Source organism: Sarcophilus harrisii, chromosome 4 (genome assembly GCF_902635505.1).
Source record: "Sarcophilus harrisii chromosome 4, mSarHar1.11, whole genome shotgun sequence".
Classification (NCBI taxonomy): Eukaryota; Metazoa; Chordata; class Mammalia; order Dasyuromorphia; family Dasyuridae; genus Sarcophilus; species Sarcophilus harrisii.
In genome coordinates this window covers 433367016-433394094 of record NC_045429.1, presented here as the reverse complement: position 1 = coordinate 433394094, position 27079 = coordinate 433367016, and the positions used below count along the sequence as shown (strand labels likewise).

Here is a 27079-nt window from a genome sequence, read left to right as displayed (position 1 = left end):
TTCCCATTTTTCAGATGAGGAGATTGAGACTGAGAAGAAATTCAGGCTCCATCTTTCTTTAAATCTATGAGCCTCATAAGGCTGAGTTACCCGTGTTTTGTGGAACAAAATTCTAAGTAGGCAGAGACTTTTTTTTTAATCTTATACCTGGTGCTTGGTAGAATGGAGTACAATAGGTGCATAATAAGTGCTTGTTGCATTGAAATGAACTTTTCCTATTTGGGTTTTCATTCCTACAGCTCATTGAGGACTTGAGGAAGGAGCTGGAACACCTCCAGCTTTATAAACTGGACTGTGAGCGGCCTGGCCGGGGACGAAGCTCCTCTTCTAGCATGAGTGAATTCAATGCCAGAGCCCGGGAAATTGAACTGGAACACGAGATCAAGCGGCTCAAGCAGGTGAGTCTGGGTGGGTGGACTCCAGGGGCTGGGGAGGGATGGGGGAACCTCGAGGGCTTCCATTGCCTAACCTTTGCTTCCAGGGTGGAGCAGGGAAAGGAAGCGTCAGTCCCACATAACAGGAGCCAGGTTACTTTCAGTAGCATGTCTTGAGCCCCCACCAGTGTCTCACATCAGGCAAAGTGACTGGAAGATAGGTGGATAGATCAAGAGGTAGACAGTTGGATGGAGAGATGGGGAAATAGATGATGAAGATATAGAGGGATAAATGACATTTATTCAGTAAGGAGGCTCGAGGGTAGAGGCTTCCTCAAAGTGGGCAAGGCTGCTGGTAAAGAGGGAGAAAACTGGGAGTTATTATCAACAAAAGAATATGTAAAAGGGAAAAAAAAAAAAAAGACAGCCCCTGCTAGGCCTTAGGAGTTATATTAAAAAATTAAAAAGACTTAAAGGCACTGAAAAGCTGTTTTTTATAGTAAAGGAAGTTAGGAAAAGGGCAAACTGAGTGCCATGGAACTAGATAAAACTAGTCTGGCAATGACTTACATTATTTCTACATAATTTTTAGATTTACAAAGTGCTCTAAAGAAAGGCAGTAGGAAAACTAGAAGATTTAGAATTCAAGAACTTGAGTCAATGCTGGCTCTTTCACTTAATAACCAAGTTATCTAAGGCGAGTGAGTTCCTCCCTTGAGTTTCTTCCTATTTCCCCCAATTTTCCCTTGTGGCATTGGTATGACTTCTCAGACTCCTTGCATGAGAGTCTACCCATGAGATAGGGAGTGCAAGGATTTTTATCCCCATTTTTCAGATGAGGGAGATTTCCATTTGCCCTGTAGCTAATAAGTAGCTGATCTGGGGATTCGAGCCCATCTCTTGGCTTTACAAAGTTCACTTGCCCAAGAGTCACCCTCGAATTATAGACTGTTTAAGATCCCAGCCCAGTCCCTTCTTCGTTGTATGGAGGAGAAAACTGAGGCTTCAGAATGGGAGTAAGATGGAGGAGATGATTTGCATGAACTCAAATAGCAGATTAGTAGAATTCTAGTCTTCTCCCCAGCTCCGTCTCATGTTCTGTGCTCTCTGCTTTTCTCTGATGCTGAATGGTCCATGATATCCTCAGTGTAGACCTGAAGGGGAAATCAGAGATTACTTAGTCTTTTCCTTTCATCTTAGAGATAAGACCTGGAGAAATGAAGCAATTTGCCCAGTTAGCAATCAGCAGGTAGCTAAGTAGAAAAATCAGAATTAGAATTCAGATCTCAGGAAGCCCAAATTCAGTATATTTTTCACGGTTTCATTCCAGCCTCCCCAGAAACCTCTTTAGTTGTACAGAAAATGCCAATCAGAACTGGTAGATGGAGTTTCCTCACCTGGGACATCCTTGTTCAAATATCACAAGTTCCTTTATAACTGTATCCCTATATAGGATAATAAGATTATACAAAGTTTTAATCTTGCCTTAGTCACTTTATAGCTGTGTGATTTCAATTTCTTCATCTATAAAGTGGGAATAATAATAGCAGCTAAACCTCACAAGGTAGGATGTTGTCAAGACCAAGTTCAGTAGTGTATGTAAAATGCTTTGTCAACTTTAAAGTTCTATTTAAAAGTTTTATGGAGATGGTGTAGTTAAAAACATCACCATAAAACTTTTAAATAAAAATAAATTAAATTTAGAAGAAATAAATGATAAAAGAAGTGACATGTTGATACAATAGATAGAAAACTGACCTCTGGGTTCAAATCCTGCCTGAAATGTGTCCCCACTCTGCGACCCAATACGAGATACTCTCTGAGTTCCTCATTTGTAAAACGAAGAGGTTGGATTAGTTGGGGTCCAAGTGGCTGAGATCCAAGGCCAGTCCTGGAGGAGACTCTGAGTCATCTACTTGAGATTTCCACATAATCATAGTTCCTTCCTTTCCTGAACCTCAGTTTTTCCATCTATAAAATGGAATGCTTTCCTTATCTCAAGATGGCAAGGATCAAATGAGATGAGATATGAGGGTCTCCTTGGAGAAGCCTAGCATGGCACATAGTAGGTATTTTATGAAATATTGATTGGTTGAGGGTTACCCCCTCTGAATAGAAGATAAACTTCTTGAAGGCAGGACTGTTTCCCTTTTGCCTCTGTATTATCAGTGCTTAGCACAGTGTCTGGCACATAGTAGGTGCTTTGTGAAATATCATTTGATACTTTGATTGAAAGTCATTTCCCTCCCAATAAGATATAAACTTGAGGGCAGGGACTTTCATTTAATTGTTGAAGCCCAAGCTACAGCTTAGTGTCTGGTGCATAGTAGGTAACAACACTGTTGTTATTGTCCTTCTTTTACTAAGACGACCAAAATGATATCACTATGTTAGAATTGAGTTATACTATATCTGACTGTGGCTGATCCGACTGACAGGAGCTTGGAATGCTCTGCCACCGGTCAAACACAAATAGTCCCTGTGAACATTTGGGGTGAATTCTCTAATTTTGCACATTTCACATCTCCTTTCAGCTAATTCAATTCTGTTTGAATTGAATCACTATTGGTTGATTGATTGATTAACGACTTCTAACTCCTCTCTTTTCCTCATGCTTTTGTCAGGAAAACCAGAAGCTCCGAGATCAGAATGATGACCTGAACGGGCAGATTTTAAGTCTCAGTCTTTATGAAGCAAAGAATCTCTTTGCTACTCAGACCAAGGCCCAGTCTTTAGCAGCAGAGATTGACTCGGCCTCCCGGGATGAGGTAAGGTTCAGACCCCGAGGAGCCTCAGTGCTTCCCATTGGATCCTTAAGAAAAGTAAGAAAGGAAAAAAGCATTTCTGGGTGACCTGTCAGTCTCTAGACCTGTTATTGCTTACCTCTGATCTAAGAAACTCTCCATACCTGCAAGGGACAAGGGGTCAAGACTGGCAGCCATCACACTTTGCCAAGAAAACTCAAGTTAAAATGTTCTTTTCCTCTTTAATCTCCCTCTTGTCCCCCAGGGTTTTTATAAATCCATTTTTCTTTGTAGTGTTGATTCAGAATTGATTTTCTTTTTTATCCTTTGCCCGGGGAAAGACTAAAACTACCATCCTCATAGATGTTTAGATCTAAATAACAATATAACATTTTATTATTAACAATGTAGTAACATATAAAATAATAATAAATATTAGCAACATTTTTCAGTTTTATTTTTTATAGTAGCATTTTATTTTTCCAAATACGTGCAAGGATAGTTTTCAACATTCACCTTTGCAAAAACATGTTTCAAATTTTTCTCCCTCCCTTCTCCCTTCTCTCCTCTGCTAGATAACAAGTAATCCAATAGGTTAAACATGTGCAGTTCTTCTAAACATTTTTCCATATTCCTCATGCTGCACAAGAAAAATCAGATCAAAAGGGGGGAAAAACCAGGCGAAAAAAAAAAGAAAGTGAAAATATTATGCTTTAATTCAAATTCATTCTCCATAGTTCTCTCTCTGGAGGCAGATGGCACTTTCCATCACAAGTTTATTGGAATTGCGTTGAATCACCACATTGTTGAAAAGAGCCAAGTCACAGCTGGTTATCACATAATCCTGTTATTACCGTGTACAATGTTCTCTTGGTTCTGCTCACTTCATTCAGCATCAGTTCATGTAAATCTTCAGGCTTTTTTGAAATCAGCCTGCTCATTATCCTTACAGAACAAGAATATTCATTGCATTCTTTTGCATACAACTTATTCCACCTATCCTCAATTGATGGGGATCCACTCAATTTCCAGTTCTTTGCCACAAACAAAAAACAAAAATAACATTTTATTTAAAGATATCTTTTGTTTTTGTATCACCGACATCCCTTTCCAGGAATCATTTTACTAAAATAACTTTTTCTTTCCCTGCCCTAAAACTGGAAAACAAGAGGGCAGGTATCTCCTTACTGGACCAGGCTAGTTTTGTGATCTTGAGTAACTCACTTAGTCTCATTAATCCTTAGTTTGTAAAATGAAGAGATGGGGCCAAAATGAAGAGATAAGGGCCGAATGACCTTAGATGTTTCCTGGATCTAAATTTGTTTCCTCAAGGTTCTAAACTGGGGGGCAGTAGCATATTCCTAGCCCTAGTAATACTACTTGATGGCACAGCAATGATCCATTTCAAGGCTAGGAGCCTTTTTAGGTTCCTGAAATAGAATTCTTAACCAAAACCATTCAGCTTTTGAATATAGGAGAATTTTTAAATTCTTTCCTAGCCCACCTGATCAGTCCATTGTGACTCATGTCCAGTCTAGCTTTTTTAGATACCTTGTTTGCTTCTGCTGAGGTCTGGGGGGTAATGTCAGTCAGAACAGGGGAAGGATTTTGTCTTTGCCTGCAGAATGCTGGGTTTTCATGAGGTGTCTCTTATCTGTCCCTCTCAGCTTATGGAAGCCCTCAAAGAACAAGAGGAGATCAACTACCGTCTGAGGCAGTATATGGACAAGATCATTCTAGCCATCCTGGACCACAACCCGTCAATCCTGGAAATCAAAAACTGAAAGGAGATGGATGTAGGGGTCGAGGTGGGAGTGGGACCAATGAAGAGCTTGGGAGAGCAGCGGCCACCTGACACCTTCTGCACATGTCACTGGATTTAAGAGTCACTAATACTGTAAATGTCTATACATACAGCCATGTGTGCGTATGTGTGTGTATAATTGGGTATGAAAGAAAATGAATGTGTGTGAATGTTGATATTGAAGACGGTACATAGTTGATCCTTTGGTCACAAAGGTTTGCTTTGGTTAGCTTTTCATGCACTTTGTTGTACCTTTGCAGGAAAGAAGGCTGGCAGAAGGGATAGGAGGATATTATTATTGTAATAACAATATAACTGGAAACTTGTATTTTAGATATTGGATAAAATGACTACCTCTGGTTGTAAGGATTTTTTAAAAGAGCTATCTCTCTTATTGGAGGTGACCCCTTGCCTCCTATAGGATAGAGAAAACAATGACTTTTCCAGTAACTTGAATACCTAGCAGCCTTGTGATTAGAATTAGTTTGATATCATTCTCCCTTTGCCTCCACCAGTGGCACACCCTGCTAGGGCACAGATATTTGGGTCAGGAAAGAGAAATTAGTCTTTTTAGTAGAAAATCATGGAGGATAAAGCCATTGCCTCACATCTTTGGTGTGTTTAGGGATAAAAGTTTAGACTACCATAATGACTTGCTGACAAAAAAAAAAAAAAAAAAAAAAAGTGGTTTGTCACTTAAGATCTATCTCCTCCATTTCACACACCATTCATAATGACTAGTAGCTGGTTCTGGGTTCATGTATGAATGGCTATGGTTCTCACAAGCAGCTATTTCTACAACTTAACCCCAGTTTTCAGGGGACTTAGAATTCAAGCTGTTTAATTTCTTTCTGGGTGGAGTCTCGGTCTTTATTTTTTTAAGATTTCCCTTGCACTCCTACATTCCTACTACCTCCCCCTTTGTTTCTGTGTGTATATATGTGTGTGTATGTGTGTGAGTGTGTGTTGGTTGTTTATTTAAGAAAATGAAGATGTTTGGTTAGGGAATAGATATTTGGAAAGAATGGGGGTGGGATGGGCTGTAAATCACTCAGAGTTGAACTGAAGCCTCATTTTGGTGGGAGAAGAGGTTTATTTCCAGCAACTTTCATCCCACACCATCACTTTCCATTCCTGGACCTCTGAATGAATGGCATCTAGATTTGGAAGCCCATGGGCCATGTCTGTGTAGGGGCTGAAGCGAATGTCCTCAGAGGTTTGGATTTTTAAGTCCCATCCAGTGTAGCCTGGCATGGTAGTGTCTATTTGTCTGTAATCCCAGCTACCTAGGTGGCAGAGTCTGGCAGATCTCTTGAGCTGGGGAGTTCTGAGCTGCAGTGTGCTTAATCAGTTGATTGCATCATATTTGGTATAAATATGGTGAGCCTCTAAGAAGGGAGGCCAACAGCCTTCCTAAGGAGAAGGGCAAACTGGCTTAAATGAGAAACTGAGCAGTGGGATTGAGTCTAGGAGTAATTCCTGTTCTTCTAAACTAGTTAGGAAAAAAACATTTTTTAAAAGCCCAGGAACCCAGCACATTCCTGCTAGGCTGACTCCTATTGGGGTATGGAGTTTTGCCATCAAAGGAGCTGGCTACAAAGTCAGAATCTGCCTTCTGCTAGGACGTGAAACTCTTTTGTTCTGAATATTCAAACAGCCCTTTGTTACCTGCACCGAAGAGAAAAAGTGAGGTTGTCCATGGGACATGACTGGATTAATAACCCAGGAGAACTTGAATTGACTTTCATTATTCTCCTGACACTTGGTGGGAGATTCACACTAAGAATCTTTTATCTACACTCGTAGAAACTGAGCTCTTTGGCAGTAGGCAACTGCTTACTTTCCCCCACTTCCCCACTTCTGAAATTTCCACATTCATCTTGAATTTTTATATCTTAGGGATGCATTTCCCCATTTCCCTTAATCCCAATTTGATGATCTTTTATTTTTTTCTTCAGTTTCTTGTTTTCTTCAGCTTTGTCATGTGAAAAGGAATGTCTGGGCATGTTGGAGAAGGGGATGTGGAGGAGCATAATGAGGCTGAGGGGGAGCCATCATGGAAGCAAAAAGAAAAGAAATGCAGTGGGAATGTTGTTGATTTTGTTTCTCCCTAATCTAAAAATCTGGTCTGTGAGACCAGCTACAGGAGCTGGATTTTCCCTTCACAAGGAATCTGGACAACCTTGTAAGCTGAGTTGTTCCCTAAGCAGGGAGACTGACAAAAAGCAACTTTTGTTTTACGTAGGAAAGAATGAATTAGTCAGCCTCCAACACATACAGGCCATGTGACCTTTGGCAAATCTCCAGGAGACTCAAAAAACTGAAGTCACTGAGTAGGCAGCTTTCTGCATGAGTAGAGGGACTTTCCTCACCTGAAAGTTCCCTATAATAGTGACATCACAGATCCATTCCAAAAAGAATTAGCCACTCAAATCATATTGATATAGTAACAGCCCCCAGCTGATCAATCTTCCGAGTTCTCATTAAAGTCAGTTCCATGATTCCACCTGAGTATGAGGTACTCCATAGGAAATCCAGTAAGGGAATGAGTATGAAGAGAAGGTTAGATGTTAAGGGGAGAGGAAATAGGAAAAGGAAAATGGAATGAATGAATTGGAAGAGGCAAGAGGAAAAAAATCAGAAGGGAAGTGAGGGGGTGGGGGATAGAAATTGAAAAAAAAAAAAAATCATCTAAACTCCAGGGTTGGCAATCATATTAAGCAACAAAAGAGCATGTTTTAAGCAAATGAAAGAAAGAGACCAAGAACCCTAGCACTGACCTCCCTAATAATTGTCCATAGAAAAAAGTTGAGAATAGGTGATTTCTTTTTTTTTTTTTTGACCAGTTTAAATTTTTATTTCACACTGTGCAATGTCAAATTTAACACATTTTTAAAAAATGACAATAGCTATAAGCTGCAAAATTCTTTTTCTTTTTTTAAAATAATTATAACTTTTTATGGACAGAATCCATGCCTGGGTAATTTTTTTTTTTTTACAACATTATCCCTTGCACTCACTTCTGTTCCGACTTTTCCCCTTCCTACTTCTACCCCCTCCCCCAAATGGCAAGCAGTCCTATACATGTTAAATGTCACAGTATATCCTAGATACAATATATGTGTGCAGAACCGAAGAGTTCTCTTGTTGCACAGAAAGAGTTGGATTCAGAAGGTAAAAATAACCAGGAAGAAAAACAAAAATGCAAACAGTTTACATTCATTTCCCAGTATTCTTTCTTTGGGTGTAGCTGCGAGAATAGGTGATTTCAAAAAATGTCAGTTGACATACATATAGTGCTTGTTTTGATTGTATGAAATACAGTGTATGTTGTACTCTTCCCATCTAAGTCTGCCTCAGTGGGGACACCTAGAAAAACTCTCAGGTGTCCAAGCTGCCATAAATTTATGGAGGAATTTGTATCTGGTGCAGAGAGGACCCAGCCTTGTAAACAAACAGAAGCAAACATGAGCTCTGGGAATTTTTTTGGCCCCCATCCCACTTCCAGGAGGCAGCTGGGCAAGTCTAGTGTTCTTAGCTGTTTCTTTACTCTTCCCAGATAGTATCAGGTGCTGCTTTTCCTAGGTCGGTGGCTGTTTGCACAACTGTTCAGGGAAAAAGATGTTCTCCAGATCAGAGAGGCCAGACACTGGTGTGGTTATCTCTTCCCCTCTCTTTGTAAACACCTTGTTTAAAGGATCAAGTCTCTTGTAACATTTATTTAAAGTTAAGTTCAGTATAGGTGTTTTAATAATTTTTTTTTAATTTTCAAAATAAATTGTTGGGATATTTTTAAAAATGCTTTTAATGGTTGTCATAATCAGTGGTGATTAAGGTGACCTGCTTCATTCAGCCCAGTGGACCAATAAGTCTCATTGTTTAAATAGTTAACCTTGAGGCAACTTTGGAAGGTGCCGTGTGCGTGTGCATATGTGTGTGTGTAGGGGGGGAGGGATTCAGAGTAGAGGGAAGAGGGAAATGAAACAAGCTGCCATTTTATGTGTGATGATATTACATCTTTTTTTCTCCCTTTGAGTCAGGAAATATAATTTTTTTTATTCAGTAGAAACTTGTTACTTTCATATCTACCTTTAAGACCTTTCTGCCCACTCCTGTATCCTCCAGATCTTTTTCTTTGAGATGAAGTTTTGGGGCCACAATTAAAGGCCGCTTTCCCAGATGGAAATGCCTAGAATCATAGTCTTAGAACTGGGAGGTAACCATTGAAAGATCATTCAGTCTAATCCCCTTATTTTATAGATGAGGAAACTGAGGCATTAAAGAAATGACCTGCCTAGGGTTACACAACTAGTAAGTGTTAAAGGCAGGCTATGAAAAATTTCCCTAGTATCATCCTTACAGTTTGATTTTTTTTTTAAATAGGATCTGGCAGAAAGTAAACATTAAAACAGGGTAGTAAAGGCATGGAAAGAAATCAACTTCTGTTATTTTTCTCTAGGTCTTATTTTTTCCATGAGTATTAGAATGGTCTGGGGAAAATAAATGAGACTATAATTCCTTGAGGGAAGAAGTTTAGGTGGGAAGATTCGGGCAGCCACTTCCAGTTCCTGGTCCAGAATTCTGTGACTGTACTCCATTCCCTGCTGGACGCCTGGCTGGTTGCCAGGTTGGATGTGAGAAGGCAGAAAATATATCCTGCACCGAATGATGATATGAGCTTACCTAGTTAAGGTTTGCAAAGGGCTTTATGTATGTTCATCAAATTTGACTCTCACAAAAGTACCCTGTGGGATCGAGAGGATTAATAACCCCATTTTACAATTGAGGAAACAGGCTCAGAGAAGTTTTATAGAGGTCACAAAGTTAGTTAAGTATCTGGGATGAGACGTAAACCCAGGTTTTCCTAATTCCCAGTTCAGCAGTAACCCCAAAAGGCTCAGCCACTCAAATCTAACTTTCTTCCTTATGGAAAAAAGAGAAGAGATTGAACTAGATCAACAAATCCACAAGCATTTGTGCCAGACACCTTGTGAGATGGCGGCTTTGGAATCAAAGACAAAAGTGAAACAGTTTCTACTCTTTTGGCTAAGGAGGGAGATTTACTTGTCCCTTTCTTACTTACTGAGAGTTCCCTTTCCTCCTGCTTCAACCAGAAGGCACCGCTGGGGCTCAGGGGAGCTGTGAAGTCCTCCTGGCTGCCCAGGACCTCCCCCTGGTGGTTATGGAGAGAGATGTTCATGGGCACCGCAGCTAGTCTCCCCTTCAGATTCCACAGCCCCATCTTTGAGCCCAGACATGAGCTGATGGCCCTGATTTTTGCCAGAGGTGAAATTGAGTCTGATAGGATGAGGTAAAGGCACCCACCTCTATTTTTTTTTCTAAAGACACAGATCCTTGGATCAGCAGGTAGCCTGGAAGAATTTCACAGTTGCTTGTACTTTCACTGAAGAATATCTATACCAATTCTTGCAGACATGAGTGGTGAGGTCCTCTGCATGAACTCCCTTCCCTTCCAATATCAATCCCAGATGATTTATGATCCTGTCTAGTTCAAACAGAGGCACTATGATATAGGGCAGGACTTCATAGCCTCATTAGTGCTAGAGTGATGTCGGACCCAGATACAAACAGGAGCCATTAATCCACGTATAAGGATCCCTGCTGGCAGCAGTTTGAAATGTATTATATGGTATTTTATTTTGTGAAATATTTCCCAATTACATTTTAATCGGGTTTGAGCCATTCCTGGAAGCATTGTGGGCCACAGACTTCATGATTGCCACCTCTGCTCCAGGAAACTCCTAGACTGAGTTCTGAGAAGATGCTGAACCTGTACTGGGGGAGGGAATTCCTTACCTGGAAGTTCTTTATATCAGTATAGTTGAAATCAGAGGTCCAGTCCCTTTCCTTATCTGAACCAGTTCTAACAACTGTATGATTTTATAATTTCCTTTTTCTTTTTTACTCTCAAAGTTAGAATTAAATCACTTTGCCATAATCAGTTACCATGGAAATAATATGAATAAGAGACAAATCTCTCTCTTCGTGAATTTCATGAATTCATGCATGACCTTTCTTTTTTAATAACAGAAAAGCTGTTGTAGCTCTTTAAGAAATTAATGAAATTCTAGAAAGTTTCAGGTTGTAGCAGATTGTATATGCTAATGGACAGTATTTTAACTTTGGCAGTCACCATGCTGGGGTAAACTAAGCCTCAAGGATTCCTGGGAGACTGATCATTGCTCTTTTTAATGAAGGCAGGAGGAGTTTAATGGGCTGTTAACCAAAAATTAGTCAAGTCTCCTACACTGCCTCACACCCACAAAGTTTTTCCCTTCACATTTGCCCAAATGACTCAGGAATCTCCCTGGGGAAATGTTAGGATTTCCTCCCAGCTGTTAGGACCCAATAGCTGGTGCTTAGAAAGGATCTTTTAAACAGCTCATCAAGGTATAAACAAAAGTTAAAAACTGAGGGAACAGGCAAAGGGGAGACTGGAAGGGAGGGAATGTATGTTTATGTAAGGGCAGTGGGGTGGCACCATAGTGCATGGAGTACATGGAGTGCATGAATTTAAATCTAATCTCAGACAGTTTGCCTCAATTTCCTCATCTGTAAAATCAACTGGAATCTCTTTACCAAGAAAGCCCCATTTACCAAATGGGGTCACGAAGAATCTGAAGTGACAGAAAAATGCCTGAACAGCAAACGTTTAGAGCTAGAAAAGACCTTAAATCCTTCATTCATACATAAAGATCACAGAGATAGTAAACTCCAAAGATAGGATTTGAACTCAGGTTCTCTGGCCCTATCCCAACACCCTTTTCACTTAACTAGCTTTATAAACTTCAGACTAGTCACTTTTCTCTTGTCAGTTTTGTCCTATGTGAGATGAAGGGCTTTGGACTTGCTAACTTTCCAAGCCCTTTCCCATTCTAAATTCTCTGATTTTAAATTGAATTCAGTTCTTTGCTTCCTTACATCAATCCCTGTTCCCCAAACCAGTTTGGATCCAAGAGCAAGAAGTCTTTTTTCTTAAAACATACTTGGGAATTGCACTTTCTTTTGTCTTGCTAAGTAAAAAGTGATAATGTTTATTATCGAGGTTTTCGGGGGGGGGGGGGGGGGGGGAAGGGGAGTAGACCAAGGGAAACTTTAATGAAAGCTGCCTTAAAGTCAGCGCCTTTTCTGTTCCCATTAAACCTCCCACCATACTTTCTTCCCCCAAAACTATGCTACCATCTTTCCCCAAATCATCGAATTTCCATTGCCATCACTAAAGCGTGGTCAGACCAATTAGTTGAAAACATGGGTGGGAATAGTAACAGGCAGAATTGAAGTGAGTTTTCCTGATTTACCCCCTCTCCACATGGCCCCATTAAAGCCACAAGTTAAGAGTACAGATGTGAATGATTAGCTTTGGAGGAAATTTTGGCGTTATGGAATTAGGTTTGGGAGGATATTTTTAGATATAGCAAACTCGGCAAATTACTACAGGTCTCCTGGATCAGGAGTAAAGAACTAGGAAAGATTAAGAGGACATTCTGTATCAGGGTTACCTTGTATAATTGTATCAAGGATGAGAGGGATTACATCTGAGTTCCACAATAACTAACTCTGGTTTGGAGCAGTAGGGATTGTGTGACTAAGGGTTCTGCGGAACATCCATCAACTGGTATTGGTGCTATGCATCTCTTCCTTTCTTTGCCTTTTCTCCTTGACCTCTCTGGAAGTCAGGAAACTTTCTGGGTAACACCTGTTAATAGTTCACTTTGGAAAGCATGGGTTTTGATTCTGAGACCCAACGGGGAATTCAGAGTAGTGAAAATGATAGTGATAAGGACAGCTTTACTTCAAAATGGTTCCTGCCTTTTCCACTCTTGAGAAAATTGAAAATAATTTGGGATAGACCTCCCTCCTGAAGGCAATTAGACAAAGGGTTCTGGTGAAGGCAGTCAATATTCATGATGTTCCATTGGTTGGTAGGTACACCATTGCCCAGCAATAGTTTGTCCTGATGGATTTGTGGCTGAACCAGGTCAGCCTGGGGAATGAGAATAGGAAGAAGGGCTGGTGATGATTAGATAACCATTTTCCAATCTTCCAGCACTCATTGGCTTTGGGATACGCACTTCCCAAGATCTAACACTAACAACTCACTGTATGACTTCAGGCAAATCATTTGCCTTTTCTAAAAAATGACCAGACTGGATTACAGGGACTTTCTTGCTCTGATATTTGTGTGATTGCATGATTCACACAGATCAGTTAAGTGACAAAAAAATCAAGTTTTAGCGCAGTGGAAGACCTAGAGGAGAAGGGATCATGGTACCGATTGTACTGTTCCTTCCCCATCTTTCAGAGCCATGAGTGACTGGCTGCTGCTTAAATGAGGAAACTAGGGAGCTAAAGAATATCTAAAATGACTTGAGAGAAACTTGTTTCTGCCAAGCTTCGACCTTTAATGGAATGTGGCCACATTGTACGCACACAACTCGGTTTCCTACACCAAGGCCACACACCTAGGTTAAACTTATATGGGATTTGGATTTTTTCCCCCTTCTAAACTTAAATGGCTTAAGTAAGCCTTCAAATCTCTCTCTGGCTCTGATTTCCAGAGAGCAGGAGGTTACATTCCGGAGCTATCCGTGTTGTATTCACGGTACGCTTGAAATACTCTTTGCACTTGAATGAATTATCCTAGAAACTGCATTGTGGGACTTTTTTTATTTTCATTTTACTGTGTTGCCCAGGCCATATGGATCTCTTGTTTGCATGTGTTTGGGGTCTTCTGGACGTGTGCCTTTCCTTCATTGTCTTGACTGTACAGAATTTTTCACATTTACTTGTAATTTGGGGTACTTCTTTTAAAAAAAAAAAAAAAAAACCTCATTTGTCCTATGTAACCTGGCCCTGGCTTCCCTCTCCCATGACCTGTAAATGTATAAATACAATGGACTGTATTTGAATTTTGTGGACCATGAGGAGATATAAAGAAAATAAATGTTCATGGACAGGTCTACACTACACTTATACTTCTCCAAAAGATTCAGGCCTTTAAATTACTTTCCACTTGGCAATGAACACTTGATCATTTTGTACAGATTATTATTATTTTGAAAAGATTAGGAGAACACACCTATTTAGCCCTTCTTTGATTGTCCTGCACATTCTGTTTTAGAAGTATTGTATCTGAGAAAACAGTTACTTTTATAAAACTACTGCCCATGGAATCCCAGTAACACACTTGAGGAAGGAACGGGGTTTGCAGATACTGCTCTCACATTATAGATTCCTGATTGGCTTTGTTGGGTTAGCTTCACACAGTTGCACAAGACTATGGGAAGAGGAACAACTTCCATTCTGGCTGTTTCCCTTAAAACCAGGGATAAAGCAAAAAAAAGTAGCTGTCCAAGTATCACCAAGCAGGACCCTAGTTCCTGTTAATGTGGTGGTTGGGGCCACTAAGTCGAACAGAATTTAACAGATCCTACTTCATGCAGAAGGGATTTGTTGGTGAGTGAATTTTAAACTTTCAATTAATTTCAATCAAGTAAGTGTTCAAAGTATGTGATTTTTTAGGTGGTTTGATGAAGAGACCCTCTCTGACAAACAAATGATCTCTCTTGTTTTAAGATGTGGGCAGCTAATAACCACCTTTCCTTTGCATCCAGTTTTCTCTTGTTCCCTCCTCCTGGAGCCCAGGAAAAGAAGAAATCTGGCCTCCTATTGTAATACAAAGTTTGCATATGTAGTCATCTTAAAAATAAAAAAAAAGATTAGAGTTAAATTTCTTCCTTGAGCAAAGTAGAGTTCCCTGCAGTGACCTTAATCTGGAAATTTGTCCCAAATCATTGGGGGTGGGAATGATGCTGGGACTTCACAGTAGGAAACCCCTGGGACAGAGAGCCAGGTATACACTCTCCTCCTGTTCCTGGGTTCTTCTGACATGATCATGTAACCTAGGAGAGGAGGCGGGCAGGAATGGTGCTACCTTCTCTCTGTGTCCCAGTATCTCTATAACCTCTGGCTGGATTTTACTCTGAAAGGAAAGGGCTCTTGCTGAAATTGGGTGAGCCCCTTCCAGGGAACTGTAATGTACAGACAAAGGTGTAAATAAATGATTTGCTTTTCTTGCCTGACTCAGACTGTGTCTTTAATATGGGGAAGGGGGTGGAGTCTTTAGCAAGAGAAGATGGAAACTAAGAATCACCCATAAATTTCCCCCCCTCCAAAAAAAAAAAGTTGAAAAAATGCTCGACCTCATTAATAATCAGAGATGTAAAGGAAAACATTCAAAGTCCTGCCTTATCAAATTAGTAAAAAATAATTAAATGCATGGAAATTCAGTACTGGTAGGCTTGTGGGGAACTGATTGCTGACCACTCATTGTTCATGGCATTACCGATTTGTAGAAAATTTTTAGATACTGGTCTAGCAGTTTGCAATAAAAGTTGTGAAAAGAAGTAGTCTTTGAACTAATAATTGCATTGTTGGGAATATAAAACGGCAAAAATGCAATCAGTTCAAAGATTTTTTATGACATCATTAATTCTAATCCCTACCACAACAACAAAGAAATAAACCCTAGGAAGCAATTTGATCATCCAACAATAATAGTCAAATTGTGGTCCATTAATGGTCAAAGATTTTCATAACAATGTTAATTCCTAATTCTAAAATAAGTATATAAGCAAACAATTAGAAACAATTTGAATATTCCTCAATAGGAAAATAATTGAGTAAACTGATATGTTGGAAGTCAAAAGTTTTTAGTTTTTTAAGCATCATTCTGAATGCTTTAAAAACAACCAAAAACTATCCAAATGTCCTTCAATGGGAGACTCTAGCTACATAAATGATTAGTTATTATAATGCAATTAATACAACAAGGAATGATGAATATGGAGAATTTTGGAAAGACATATAATAGTGCAAAGTAAAATTAAGCAGTAGAATAGAATATACACTTCTACCTCATGAGTAGAAAAGAAAATGAGAATGAATGGAGAAAGAATTTTGAAAGAGATTTAGGAAAGGTGATGATAGGGCACTGCACTTGCTGAAATGGATTTATTTGAATCTCAGTATCTGCAGGATAATTCTAATTGGTTGTATGAGTTATTTCATACTATTTATTGGGAGCCTAATTCAATCGATCTGTTCTTTCCAACACTTCTGTTCTCGAAGAAATGATTCCACACCTCTTTGGGCTAAGTTGCTCTGCCCAACTAGTTCTGTGCTTTTGGGTAGTATGCCCAGTCCTATTAGAGCTACATAAAATGGGCATATGTTCTTTCTGAGATCTTGTAATAAATCAAATTTAATTAACTTAGGGCAGGACTTCTTAAACTTTTTCCATTCAGGACTCCTTTGTGCCTTAGAAATTTTCATGTAACCCCAGATATGGAGGTATATAAAATAGGTATACAAATCAAACATACTGATAATAAATCATAAATTCACCATCCCCATATTTAGTTATGAGACTTCACAAGGAGTTGTGACGCACACTTTAAAAAGCTTTGTTATAGGGTATTCTCCCACCAATCCAAAATTTTGACTGGTGATGACACTATTGTCATCTACACAACCCAAATTAATATGTAAAAATAATCTTCAAAAGACATAGATGAGATTTGGTCATTCCCCTATTCAAGAACTACCGGGTGCTCTCTCTTGCTGTAAAAATATAAACTCAGACTGATTTTTAAGGCCTTCCATAATCTCTTAATTTACCTTTTTGGACATTTTGTGTTACTCCACTTAGTTTTTAAATCCCAATCAACCTGGAGAGCTTTTCCCCTCCCCAAAAACTTCCCTTATCTTCTCAATTTTAGACTTTTTCCTCTCATCATGTGAACCTTGAATTTACAGACCTATGTCTAGGCTGTATTTCTCCAATGAGAATGTAAACTCTTTGAGGGTGGGGACTGTTTGATGTTTTCCTGTGTATTTTTTAACACCTATCACAGGGTCTGGCACATAATCAATAAGCATTTATTAAACACTTTATGCTAAGCACCAATGGAGAAACAAAGAAAACAAAAACAAAATCCATAGTAAGATACTAAGATTTAGGTCTGGAAGTAAGTTAGAGGCCATCTGGTCCAACTTTTTCATTGGAAATCTATGGAATCAGAAAAAGTGATTTTCCCAGGGATGTGCATCCAGCATGTCTCAAAGACAGGACTTGAACACAGCTCTGAATCCCCTAAGCCTCACTGTCTCAATCAGAAGTTCATGAATGTTTCTCAATGAAATTATTGAACAATGAGATTCTTTCCTTTTTTCTCCAAGAAAATCCTTTTCCTTAAACCTAATCAGTTTTGCTCACTGAAGGATTCAGCCAAAATTATTAAATGCTAATTATCATAATAATTGACATTTGTGTAGCACTCTATATTTTTAATCTAAAAATAAACTTTACAACAAGATATGTGTACCTTTGTTTTAATCTTTTTCATTTAATTTTTAAATTAAAAATCTATTTCTTCTTCCTCTCACCTCACCCTCTCATGGGGAAAAAAAAAAGACAAAATCCTTGTAGTATATATGAATAGTCAAGCAAAACAGATTCCCAAATTAACTGTTTCCAAAAATGTCTGCTGAATCTTGAGTTCATCACCTTTCTGAGAAAAGGTGGGGAACATGCTTTTATGCCCCTTTATAGTCATGGCTCGTCACTACCTTGATCAGAGCTTTAAAATCTTTCAAAGGTGATTTTCTTTACAATGTTGTTATTGTATAAATTATTCTACACTCTCTATCAGCTTGTGCAAATCTTCCCAGATTTCTCTGAAATAATTCCTTTTGTTGTTCTTTAAGGCACAATTGTATTTCAATGCATTCATAAACTAATAATGCTTTTGCTCATCTGTAGCTGATAAGTACCCCCTTATTTTCAATTCTGTGCCACTACCAAAAAAAATGCTAGTATACTTTTTGATGCATGGGCCCCTTTTCTCTTTCTTTGCTCCCTTTGGAGTACACATTTTCAAGTTTACAGTTTATACAAGTTTACAAGTTTATTGATGTTCTCTCCATTTTATAGGTAGGGAAAATGAGGCTGAAAGTGGTTTAAATGGGGAGGTTTCCAACAATGGTCTCTTGCCTGACTCAAGCCCAGTTGTCCTACTACATTATGGCCAATGAACCTGTTTGGGACCTTGCCCAGTCAGGTGAAGATGAAGAATACTTTCACATTCATAAATCATGAAACTTGAACTAGACTTTTGAGGTGACTTGGCCAAAATCACACAGCAAGTAAGCATCCAAATAGACTGCCTCCAGAACCAAGGAGAGCTCTTCCCCATGCTCTACAATTTCTCAGGCTCAGCTTTTTAGCTGTGTACACTCATTCCCCTCCCCTGCAGTTGGGGACAAAGGACTGGTGCGTATTTACTAGTTGAGGCGTGGGGATGATCAAAAAACACAGTGACAAAATCAATTTGGAGCCCTTCCAGGAAAACAGCTGACACCTGGCTGGAAGCTAGCAAAGTAGGAGCCCCAAACTTGAGGTCGTGGGTTGGGAGTTGACAGCGATCTGGCCCCCGCTAATACTTCCAAACAGCTTTTTGGAGCTTGGGGCTTAGGAGGTGGGGAAGCAGTGGGTGGTGGGTGGTTTTCTTTGTTGAATCTCAGTTTAGAGATGAGTCACCGGCCTGTGGAATTGCCTGCTGAACATGATGTCTTTGTGTGGTTGTCATATTCATAGGAGTCTCGATTTTGAAATGGGAAGAACTTTTTGAAGTAATCTACAACCACCCCCTCATTTTTCATGGGAGGGAACGGATGCCCCAGAGTGATTTTAATTCCCTTAAGTTCACACACTTTTTCACTTTCTAAGTTCTTAGGGAGAGAGAGAACCCAAACAGAATCAAGGAAAAATCCCAAGTTTATAGGGTTATATATGGGTTATAGAAAATCCCAAGAAGGGCAACTTCTTACTCCCACCAATCGTAGAACAACTAACCAGTAAAATGGGTGTTGTAAATGGATTCTTCCAGTATCCTGCCCCCATCTGCCCTCTGGAGGGAGCCCTTATCCCAAAAATAGGGAGTGAGGTACTAGCCACTAAGTGAGCATCACATGTGGAAAACTAGTACTGAATAATAATCATCATCTCTGGAACTGAAAAAGACTTTACAAAGCAAAGCACTTTACCATACCTACTATATTATTACCATATTTACCATTTTCTCATTTGGTCCTTGAAATGACCCTGTAAGTTGATAGGGTTATTACTATTTTACAGCAAAAGAACTGAGGTTGACAGGTTGCCCAGTGACAGTTACTGCGTGTATGAGGCAGGATTCGAATTCCGAATTCCCTAACTTCAATTCTGCTAGTCCTGGGCAAGTCACTTAACCCCAGTTGCCTGAGGAAAAAACAATCTGCTAGTTACTGGAGAAATGGAGTTTTGAAAGTAACAAGTGCTGGTGGAAGGTCTCATTGTGGGTGAAAGAGCCTATCCCCGTAGTTGTGTCCTATTAATAAAGGGTGAAAATAGGGATGGCCTAGAGCCTACAGCAGAAATGCATAATCTGGGTCTGGGTTCTGAGTTAAGAGACGTGATAAACTTCAAGTGAACCAGATCCCTTCTTGTTGGAAGAGTCCTTGATACAAGGATTATACATGGAATAATAACTAGCTGTGGTAACCTGGAGCATCCCCACCTCCCTCACATGTGACTTCAAGAAAATCCCTCCCAGTTTGAGGGCTTTTTGGGGGACTCCATCCATTCAAAATATGAGTTCTCCATCATCACCTCTTGATGGGTTTACTTGACTGCAGTTCATCTTTCTCAAGTTATTGCACACTATTCCACCTTCTGCATGCCAAAGAAACTGGCCCCTTGGCTAGTTCCAATACATGACAGTCGTTTCCCAGCTCTTTGATCGCACATGCTTTCTGTCCTCCCCGCCATCCCTCAATCTCGATCAGTAGCAACTGCTCTCTAAAATGCTTTTTGTTTTAAGTGGAAAAAGATGGAAGGGAATGGAAAGGTGGGGCAGTCTGAAGCGATAGCCCTATTCCAATCCAGTTTTTTTCTGAATAAAATCATACAAATAGAAAAGTGTGTTTATATAGAAAATATAAAAAGCAAAAAATATATATATAAAGTGTATTGAAATGTTTATTGCACTGGCAATACCTAGCAAGAATCTTTCTACTTTGATAAACTATTAAGAAAAAACAGGTCTCTGTAGCATGTAAAAGTTGGTTTCCATCTTATCTCATTTGATGGATAGTTGTTATTATCTCCATTATACAGTTAAGAAAATTTAAATGAATTGCCCAGAGTCACATGGCTAGCAAATGTATGAGGCACAATTTAAACTAAAGTCTTAATGATTCCATTCCCAGAACTTGTCAAGGGTAGGATTCTAGTTCAAGCTTAATGTCAATGATGCTTCCTCTCTTCCTTTCTTCCCTCCTTCCCTGTTGCTGTCCCTGTTCTCTTTCCTTCACTCTCTCCTGCCATCTTCTGGGCTGCAACTGAGATGCTATCCCAGAACCCCTCAAGCCTAGGCTAATCCTTCCACCAAGCTAATTTCCTTTTGGGGGAGGTGGTCGTCAAGAATTCATAACTCTTTATAGTAATGCTGCAGTATCCTGATTTCTAATATGGTAAATTTCAAAATTTATAATCCACATAAATAAAACTTATTAAGGATCCCAGATAATTTTTAATATTATAAAGGGATCCTGAGAATTAAAAGTTTGAAAACTGCTGTTTGAAATCTGATCCTGCATCAAAATATTATTTTTTGGCCCATTTTACTCTGACCATGAAATTTCATCTGGAGAAATCTTCAAAATAAAACTTCAATGTTGAAAATGTCTATATTTCCTCAAATGAAAGTAATAGGCCCCAGCTCTCATATAATCACTCAGGTAATAATAGCATGGTTATACACCCCCACCTCCCATCCCCAAAAGCAGACAAAACTCAAGATAAAAACACAAAATCCAAAAAGATCTCAGAAAGGTAAGCCTTTATCATTTCTGTGAGTCCTTCTTTCTCTGCCCAAACCACAATCCTCAGACTTTTAGCATCATCTACAGTTTAGACTGCCTTTCAGAAGATACCTTAGAAGCTTCTGAGAAAATTATCCCTTTCCAGGCCTGCATTGTCAAAATAATTGACTCTAGAGACAGCGAGGTGGTGCAATGGCTAGAGCACCAGCCTTTGAGTCAGGTGGACCTGAATTCAAATCCAGTCTCAGACACTTGACACTTACTAGCTGTGATTCAGGCAAGTTACTTAACCCAGATTGTCTCATCAAAAGTCATAATAATCACTATAATCTTGAAGGGTATCAAGGTCTCTTGTTACCCACTTTTGCACTAGGTGGACAATGTTCTTCTTTCCCTAGAGGACTAGTACCCAAATTTTTGACTTTAACTTGTAATTTCCCATAAGGCATCTCTCAAAGATCATATGACCCAGGAAATTCTCCTTCTTGTGCTAGAAGATGAGATTCAGGGTCACGTCAATATATGCATGTCCTCCTTGTCCTCCTCTTCACCTTATACATAGGATGTTGGGGTTCGTGAACACTAAGAGCGGTTGGGTCACTTGGACAAGCACTTGTCTGCTCCTGCCATATTCTTCTGCAGTAATTCCATCGCTGGCAGCCCTAATTGCTGCTGTTTCTTAGACTGGATGGGTTTATTTTCAGAAACTCTAACCGCTGACCCGTGTGGAAAAACACATTCAGCAGCCATGTATTCCCGATCCAGGGAAGTCACACCATTACCCCTGACCCTGGGACAAATTTGATCTGCTGTGGACTTGTCTGTCTTCTGAACAGGGAAAAAGGGAATGGGGAAGAGGGAGGGAAGAAGCCAAGAAGGTCTGTTAACCCCCTCTTGTGTCATTTTGGAGACTTCCCAAATCACTGAAAATCCCAGATGAACTCTGTCAAATTCTCCAGCCTGCTAAAATAGTCAGTCCCTGGACTGGGGAGATTTAGAGCTATAGATTCATAAACTTTTTGAAGGTTGAGAATCTGGAGAACATTATAATGATAATAGCATCATGTGTAGAGGACTTTAAGGTTTACAGAGTAGTTTTGCAAATATTATCTCATTGATCTTTACAACAATCCTGGGAGATGGATGCTATTATTGTTCCCATTCTACAGATGGGGAAACTGATTCAGAGAGGGGCTAAGTGACTTGCCCAAGGTCACACAAAGCCAGGTAATATCCAAAACTGGATTTGAAGCTAGTGTCTCCTGACTCTAGACTTGGTGCTCTAACCACCTGAAAACCCATTTGTCCTGAAGGTAAAGGGCTTTTAGACATAGGATCATAGCTCTGCAGCTGGAAGGGATTGTGGGGGGAGGGAAGAGAGGGAGAAAGAGCGAGAGAGAGCAAAGAAACAGACACTCAGAGACACAGAGAGATGGATAGAGACAGAGTTACAGAGAGTCAAAGAGACACAGAAAGGTAGAGAAAGAGAGAGACAAGAGACAGAGACAGAGTTAGTACAGAGAGTCAAAGAAACCCAGAGGTAGAGAAAGAAAGATGAGACAGAGTTACTACAGAGAGACAGTTACAGAGTCAGAGACACAGACAGAGAAACAAGAGGCAGAGACAGTTAGAGAGAGTCAAAGAGACACAAGGAGGCAGAGAAAGAGAGACAAGAGACAGACAAGAGAGACAAAACAATTTTAGACATTGGAGACAAAGACAGAGAGAGAAAGTGAATTACCAAAAATCCCACAGCCACACAATAAAAGGCAGAGCTAGAAATCAGACTCAGAGGCTGCTGACAAAATCAGGGGCGGGGCTTTCATTCATCTTCCCAGGATGCACTTCAGAATCTATATCCCCATTTAAAAGTGAAACTATGTCACATCTTTTCAATGCCTTACGGGAACAACATGAAAGTAAATATAAAGGAAGCATCTCCTCTGTTGAAAATGCCCATGATGATTATTTAAAAATAAAATAAAATCACCATAAGTGTAAGAAAGAATCTATTTTGAAGCTTTATAAATTCTCAACAAGCAGCTCTGCCAGTAAGGAAGTATTGCTTTTGAGATCTGTTCAAAAGTTTCATTTAACTGTCTCTACCTTCAAGTTAAATTTGCAGCGCTTTAAAAAAGAAGAGGTTTTGTGACCGGTTTCAGCTCCATTCAATCAGGCTGCCAGCTCCTGCATCCTCCAAGGTTGTTGCCAAAGTAACACTGTTTACAAAGGGCAATAACAACGTTTTCCCATTTCCAAAGAGCAAGTGGCAAAGTTTCTGAGGGTCTAAATGTACCTCTTTCCAGTGTACATGGAAGGGAGACGAGAAGGTGGCAGAATGATAGGCACAAGGGGTCTGACCCATTGGAGACCCTTAACAAATGCTCTTTGATTTGAACTTTTTTACATTTTTTATTGCCTTACTTGCCACAGCATCTGGCCCATAATAGGTGCTTAATAAACACTTGGGCAGCTAGTTGAGTGATGCAGTAGAAGCCTGGAGTTTTCCTGAGTTCAAATCTGACCTCAGCTACAACAGCTCTATGTTATTTCACCCTCAGTTTCCTCATCTGTAAAATGAGCTGGAGAAGGAAAAGGAAACCACTCCATTACCTTTGCCAAGAAAACCTCAAATGGGGAAATGGAGATGGGACCAGAAAACAACTGAACAACAACAAAATGAGGGGACATGGTAAGAAGAATATTTTAGAAAAGTAACACTGGTGGCTGAGTAGAGAATGGAGAAGAGAGAGCCTGAAGGTGGGAAGACCAATTAGAAGGTTGTAGTGTAGAGAAGGTGAAGGCTTGAATGAACCAGGTTATGGCTTCATGATTAGAAAAGAGGAGACTTTGGGGGGAAATATTGTAAAGTAGAAATGACAAGATTTGACAGTAGGATAATAGGTTTTGATTTTTTTTTTTTTTTTTTTTTTTTTTTGGTGGTTAGCTAGACTTAAGAAAGAGATGGAGAAAATGTGAATATGTACAATAAGCTTAAAAGTGTGTCCTGGGGAGAGCTGGTTGTTATTGTTCAAACTTTACTAGAATGTTTGTTGACAACTGTCAGGTTTATAATAATAATTTTTAGAAAAGGAAAAAGGGATGGCAAAACAACAAATACATTAAAAAAAAAAAAAAAAAAAAAAAAAAAAAAAAAGAGTGGCTAGGTAGTGGAGTAGATAGAGCACTACCCCTGGAGCTGACTTAGAATTTGACTTCAGATACTAGCTGTGTGACCCTGAGTAAGTCATCTAGCTCTGCATTTTACCATTCCCCCGCCCCCCTAATCAATAACTCCACCCCCAAAGGGATGGCACTAGCTTAGGGATCTTAACCCTTTTTGTGTGCGGGCAGCAGGCTGGGGAAGCTCTTTGTCAGAATCATGATTTAAATGCACAAAATCAAACTCACCATTTATACTGAAATACAGGCAATAAAAATATTAGAAATAAAAAATCTTAAAACGAATGTATTTAAAACAAAATATTACAAATACACATTTGCAGACCTCAGGTTCAGGGCCCATGATGGAGATGAATTGTGGATTCCCTGTCAGCCCTAATTCATAGGATCCCAGGTTAAGAACAGGCCACTGTTTTGGAAAAGTACAGATAGTTCTGTTTGCTTTCCAGATGTCCTCTTGCCCTCTGGGAACTCTCCTCAGTAGGGTATGGGTTTAAGAGCCCTTTTGCAAGCAGGAGGAAATTTTACAAAATGCAGGGTTTGAAGATCATTGCTGTTTGTTTGCTCTCTTCTGAATCACTCTCACTGTTGACACTAATGGATTGTAGGGCAAAAAAGGGGGAGGTCTGATTTGTGTAGCCAGGAGGTCCATTCAGCCATTTCCTGTCCCTCGGCCTCTATTTTCTCTTCTATTAAAAAAGGTTTGAGTGTATCCTCAGGTTCCTCCAATGATCCTGGGGTGGGGATGGGGAAATGGCTACTATGGCAATGCGCTTCAGATTCCAGTTTTCCTGCAGACCCCTTCTCCTCCCCCCAAATATTTCCTTGGACAGTTAAGAAAAATCCTTTCTTGGATGAGACCATTTCCGAGATCCTGTTGTATTCTTCAATACCCAATTGGAACCTCTTTTTCCAAGAAGCCCGTGTAACCCTCTTAGGCAAATCATTTAATTTTTCTAAGTCACACTTTCCTAATCTGTAAAATGGGGAGGAAGGGGAAGGATGTGGATAAACTCTCTTCCAACTCTAATAAAAGAGCCTTTTAGCCTCTTCCCTTATTTTATAAACGAGAAAACTGAGGTCGATTTTAATTAACTTGCCCAGAGTCACACGGCAAGTAAATATCTGAGCTGAGATTCGAACCACCTAATAATAATAGCTAGCATTTATACAGTTCTTGCTGGGAAACAAATGTTCATTCTTTTGCTCTTCACAAAATCCCTGGGAGGTATAACTATGATTATTATCCCCATTTTACAGAGGCAGAAACTGAGACCCAGAGAAATGAAACGGATTGCTTAAGGCTATGAAACTATTGTTTGGAGGCAAATATCAAAGCTGATCTGGTGCTTTAACCACTACATTACCTGAATGTTCGATTCTGGGTTTCATCTTCCTGGCTCTAATATAGACCTGGACTTGATTTGGGGTAGGCGGGCCATAATGCCGCGGATGCAAAACGCTATAGGCAAGATCGATCTGAGTTCAAATCCATCCTTAGACACTAATGTGTCAGTAAAATGAGCTGGAGGAGGAAATGTGTTTTCCACGTCTGTTTCTTTTGCCCAAAAAAAAGCCCCAATGGGGTCAGAACAACAGGCTTACCCCTGCGTTTGTAACTCATTCACTTGAATCGTGAAATGGCCGCGTCTTCGAATTGCGGTACCTCCCGGACGAGAACTCTCTGGTTAGCTCAGTAATACATCCGGGCTCGCTCGCAGGCGAAACCCTCCCTTTCCAGAGAAGGAAGCGGAACCGCAAGCGCACCTAGAACTTTGTTCAGACGCCCGGGGCGCGTGGCCACCGGGGCAGGCCCTTGAACTTGGACGTCGCGTTCTGCGCTTTCCGAGCCGCGGCCCTTCCTCACCTCAGGTCTCGGCGGGGCTGGGGCGGGCGCGACACAAGGGCCCCGGGTTCTAAGCTGTCCTTGGATTTCGGGGGGTTCCCCCTTGCTTCTCGCACCCACGCGTCTGGACCGTCCTCTCCTATCTGGACTGCCCCATCGGGAGGGGAGCAGCGGAGACCCTCGGCCTCCAGCTCGCGCCTGGCCTTTGTCCCGGCTGTGTCCCGGGACACCGAGAAGCCCCGCGGGCTGCTCCGCTGTGAGGGGGCCGGGGCCGGGACCCGGGAGGGCTGACACTGTGCCCGCGTGAACGCATGCACATATGTACACATGCACGTATGCACCCCTGCATGCACGCGTGCATCTACTGCCTCCTGGTGGCTCTTCTCGCTCGTGGGGAGAAGGGCACCCGCACAAGCCCACCCGAGATGGAGGTGGGCGTCCTTCTTGGTTTGAAATTGCGGGGGTTGTCGGGGGAAAGAATGGAATGGCTGGTGGCCCCGGGATATTGAGGGGGATGTGGGGGAGCTGAGGCTCCTGCGGGGGGGAGGAGGAGGGAGGCATCCCAGGATCGGGCTGGGGGGAGCGCACCGGGGACCTCTTCTGCAGAGCCGGAGTGGGCCCGCGGGGCCTCCGGAACTCCGGGACAGCGCTCCCGGAGGTCACGGCGGGCAGGCTCGGCGCGCGGCCGGGCTTTGGCCAAGCTTCGGGGGCTGCCGCCGAGCGTGAGCCCCGGGGGAGCTCGGACTGGGCACGGGGCCGGGGCAGAAGCTGAGCCAGCAGCCCGAGAGGCCCGGGCCGGCCGCGGCTGCCCCGCCTGCCTTCCACTGACTGCTTTCGCCTGCTGCAAGCCTGTCAGGCGCGGTGGCCAAGTGGTAAGGCGTCGGTCTCGTAAACCGAAGATCGCGGGTTCGAACCCCGTCCGTGCCTGCGGCGTGGGGGGCCGTGGCCCGGCCCTCTCCGGCTCCCGGCCCTCCTAGCCAGGGCGCATTTTTGGTTATTTTGGACATTTGTTCTTCTGGGGTTCCCCACCCCCCTTCCCCAATGTCCGGTTGCACGCTCGCCTCCCAGGCAGATCTTGCCGCTATCCGGGCCAAGGCCTGGTCGGGCCGGGCCTGCGGTGCGAGTTGCAGTTAGAAGGGTTGAATCTCGGGCAGATTTTAGGAGGGACCCACCCTTTAGTTAG

General features: G+C 41.1%; 1 protein-coding gene and 1 non-coding gene across 4 annotated transcripts in view; both read left to right on the top strand.

Moving 5' to 3' along the window:
• The window catches only part of RAB11FIP4 (RAB11 family interacting protein 4), a 160575-nt gene extending 154969 nt beyond the window's left edge, over window positions 1-5606 (top strand). For all 3 annotated transcript variants that reach the window (XM_031967636.1, XM_031967637.1, XM_031967638.1), the window contains 3 exons: window positions 240-398; window positions 2999-3142; window positions 4786-5606. In XM_031967636.1, coding sequence (XP_031823496.1) covers window positions 240-398; window positions 2999-3142; window positions 4786-4902 — 420 coding nt within the window. In that variant the 3' untranslated portion in view covers window positions 4903-5606. The remainder of the gene's footprint in view (window positions 1-239; window positions 399-2998; window positions 3143-4785) is intronic.
• A 21145-nt stretch (window positions 5607-26751) lies between these two features.
• On the top strand, window positions 26752-26823 carry TRNAT-CGU. Its single transcript has one exon. It is a non-coding gene; the product is annotated as a tRNA-Thr (tRNA).
• Window positions 26824-27079: the final 256 nt, after the last annotated feature.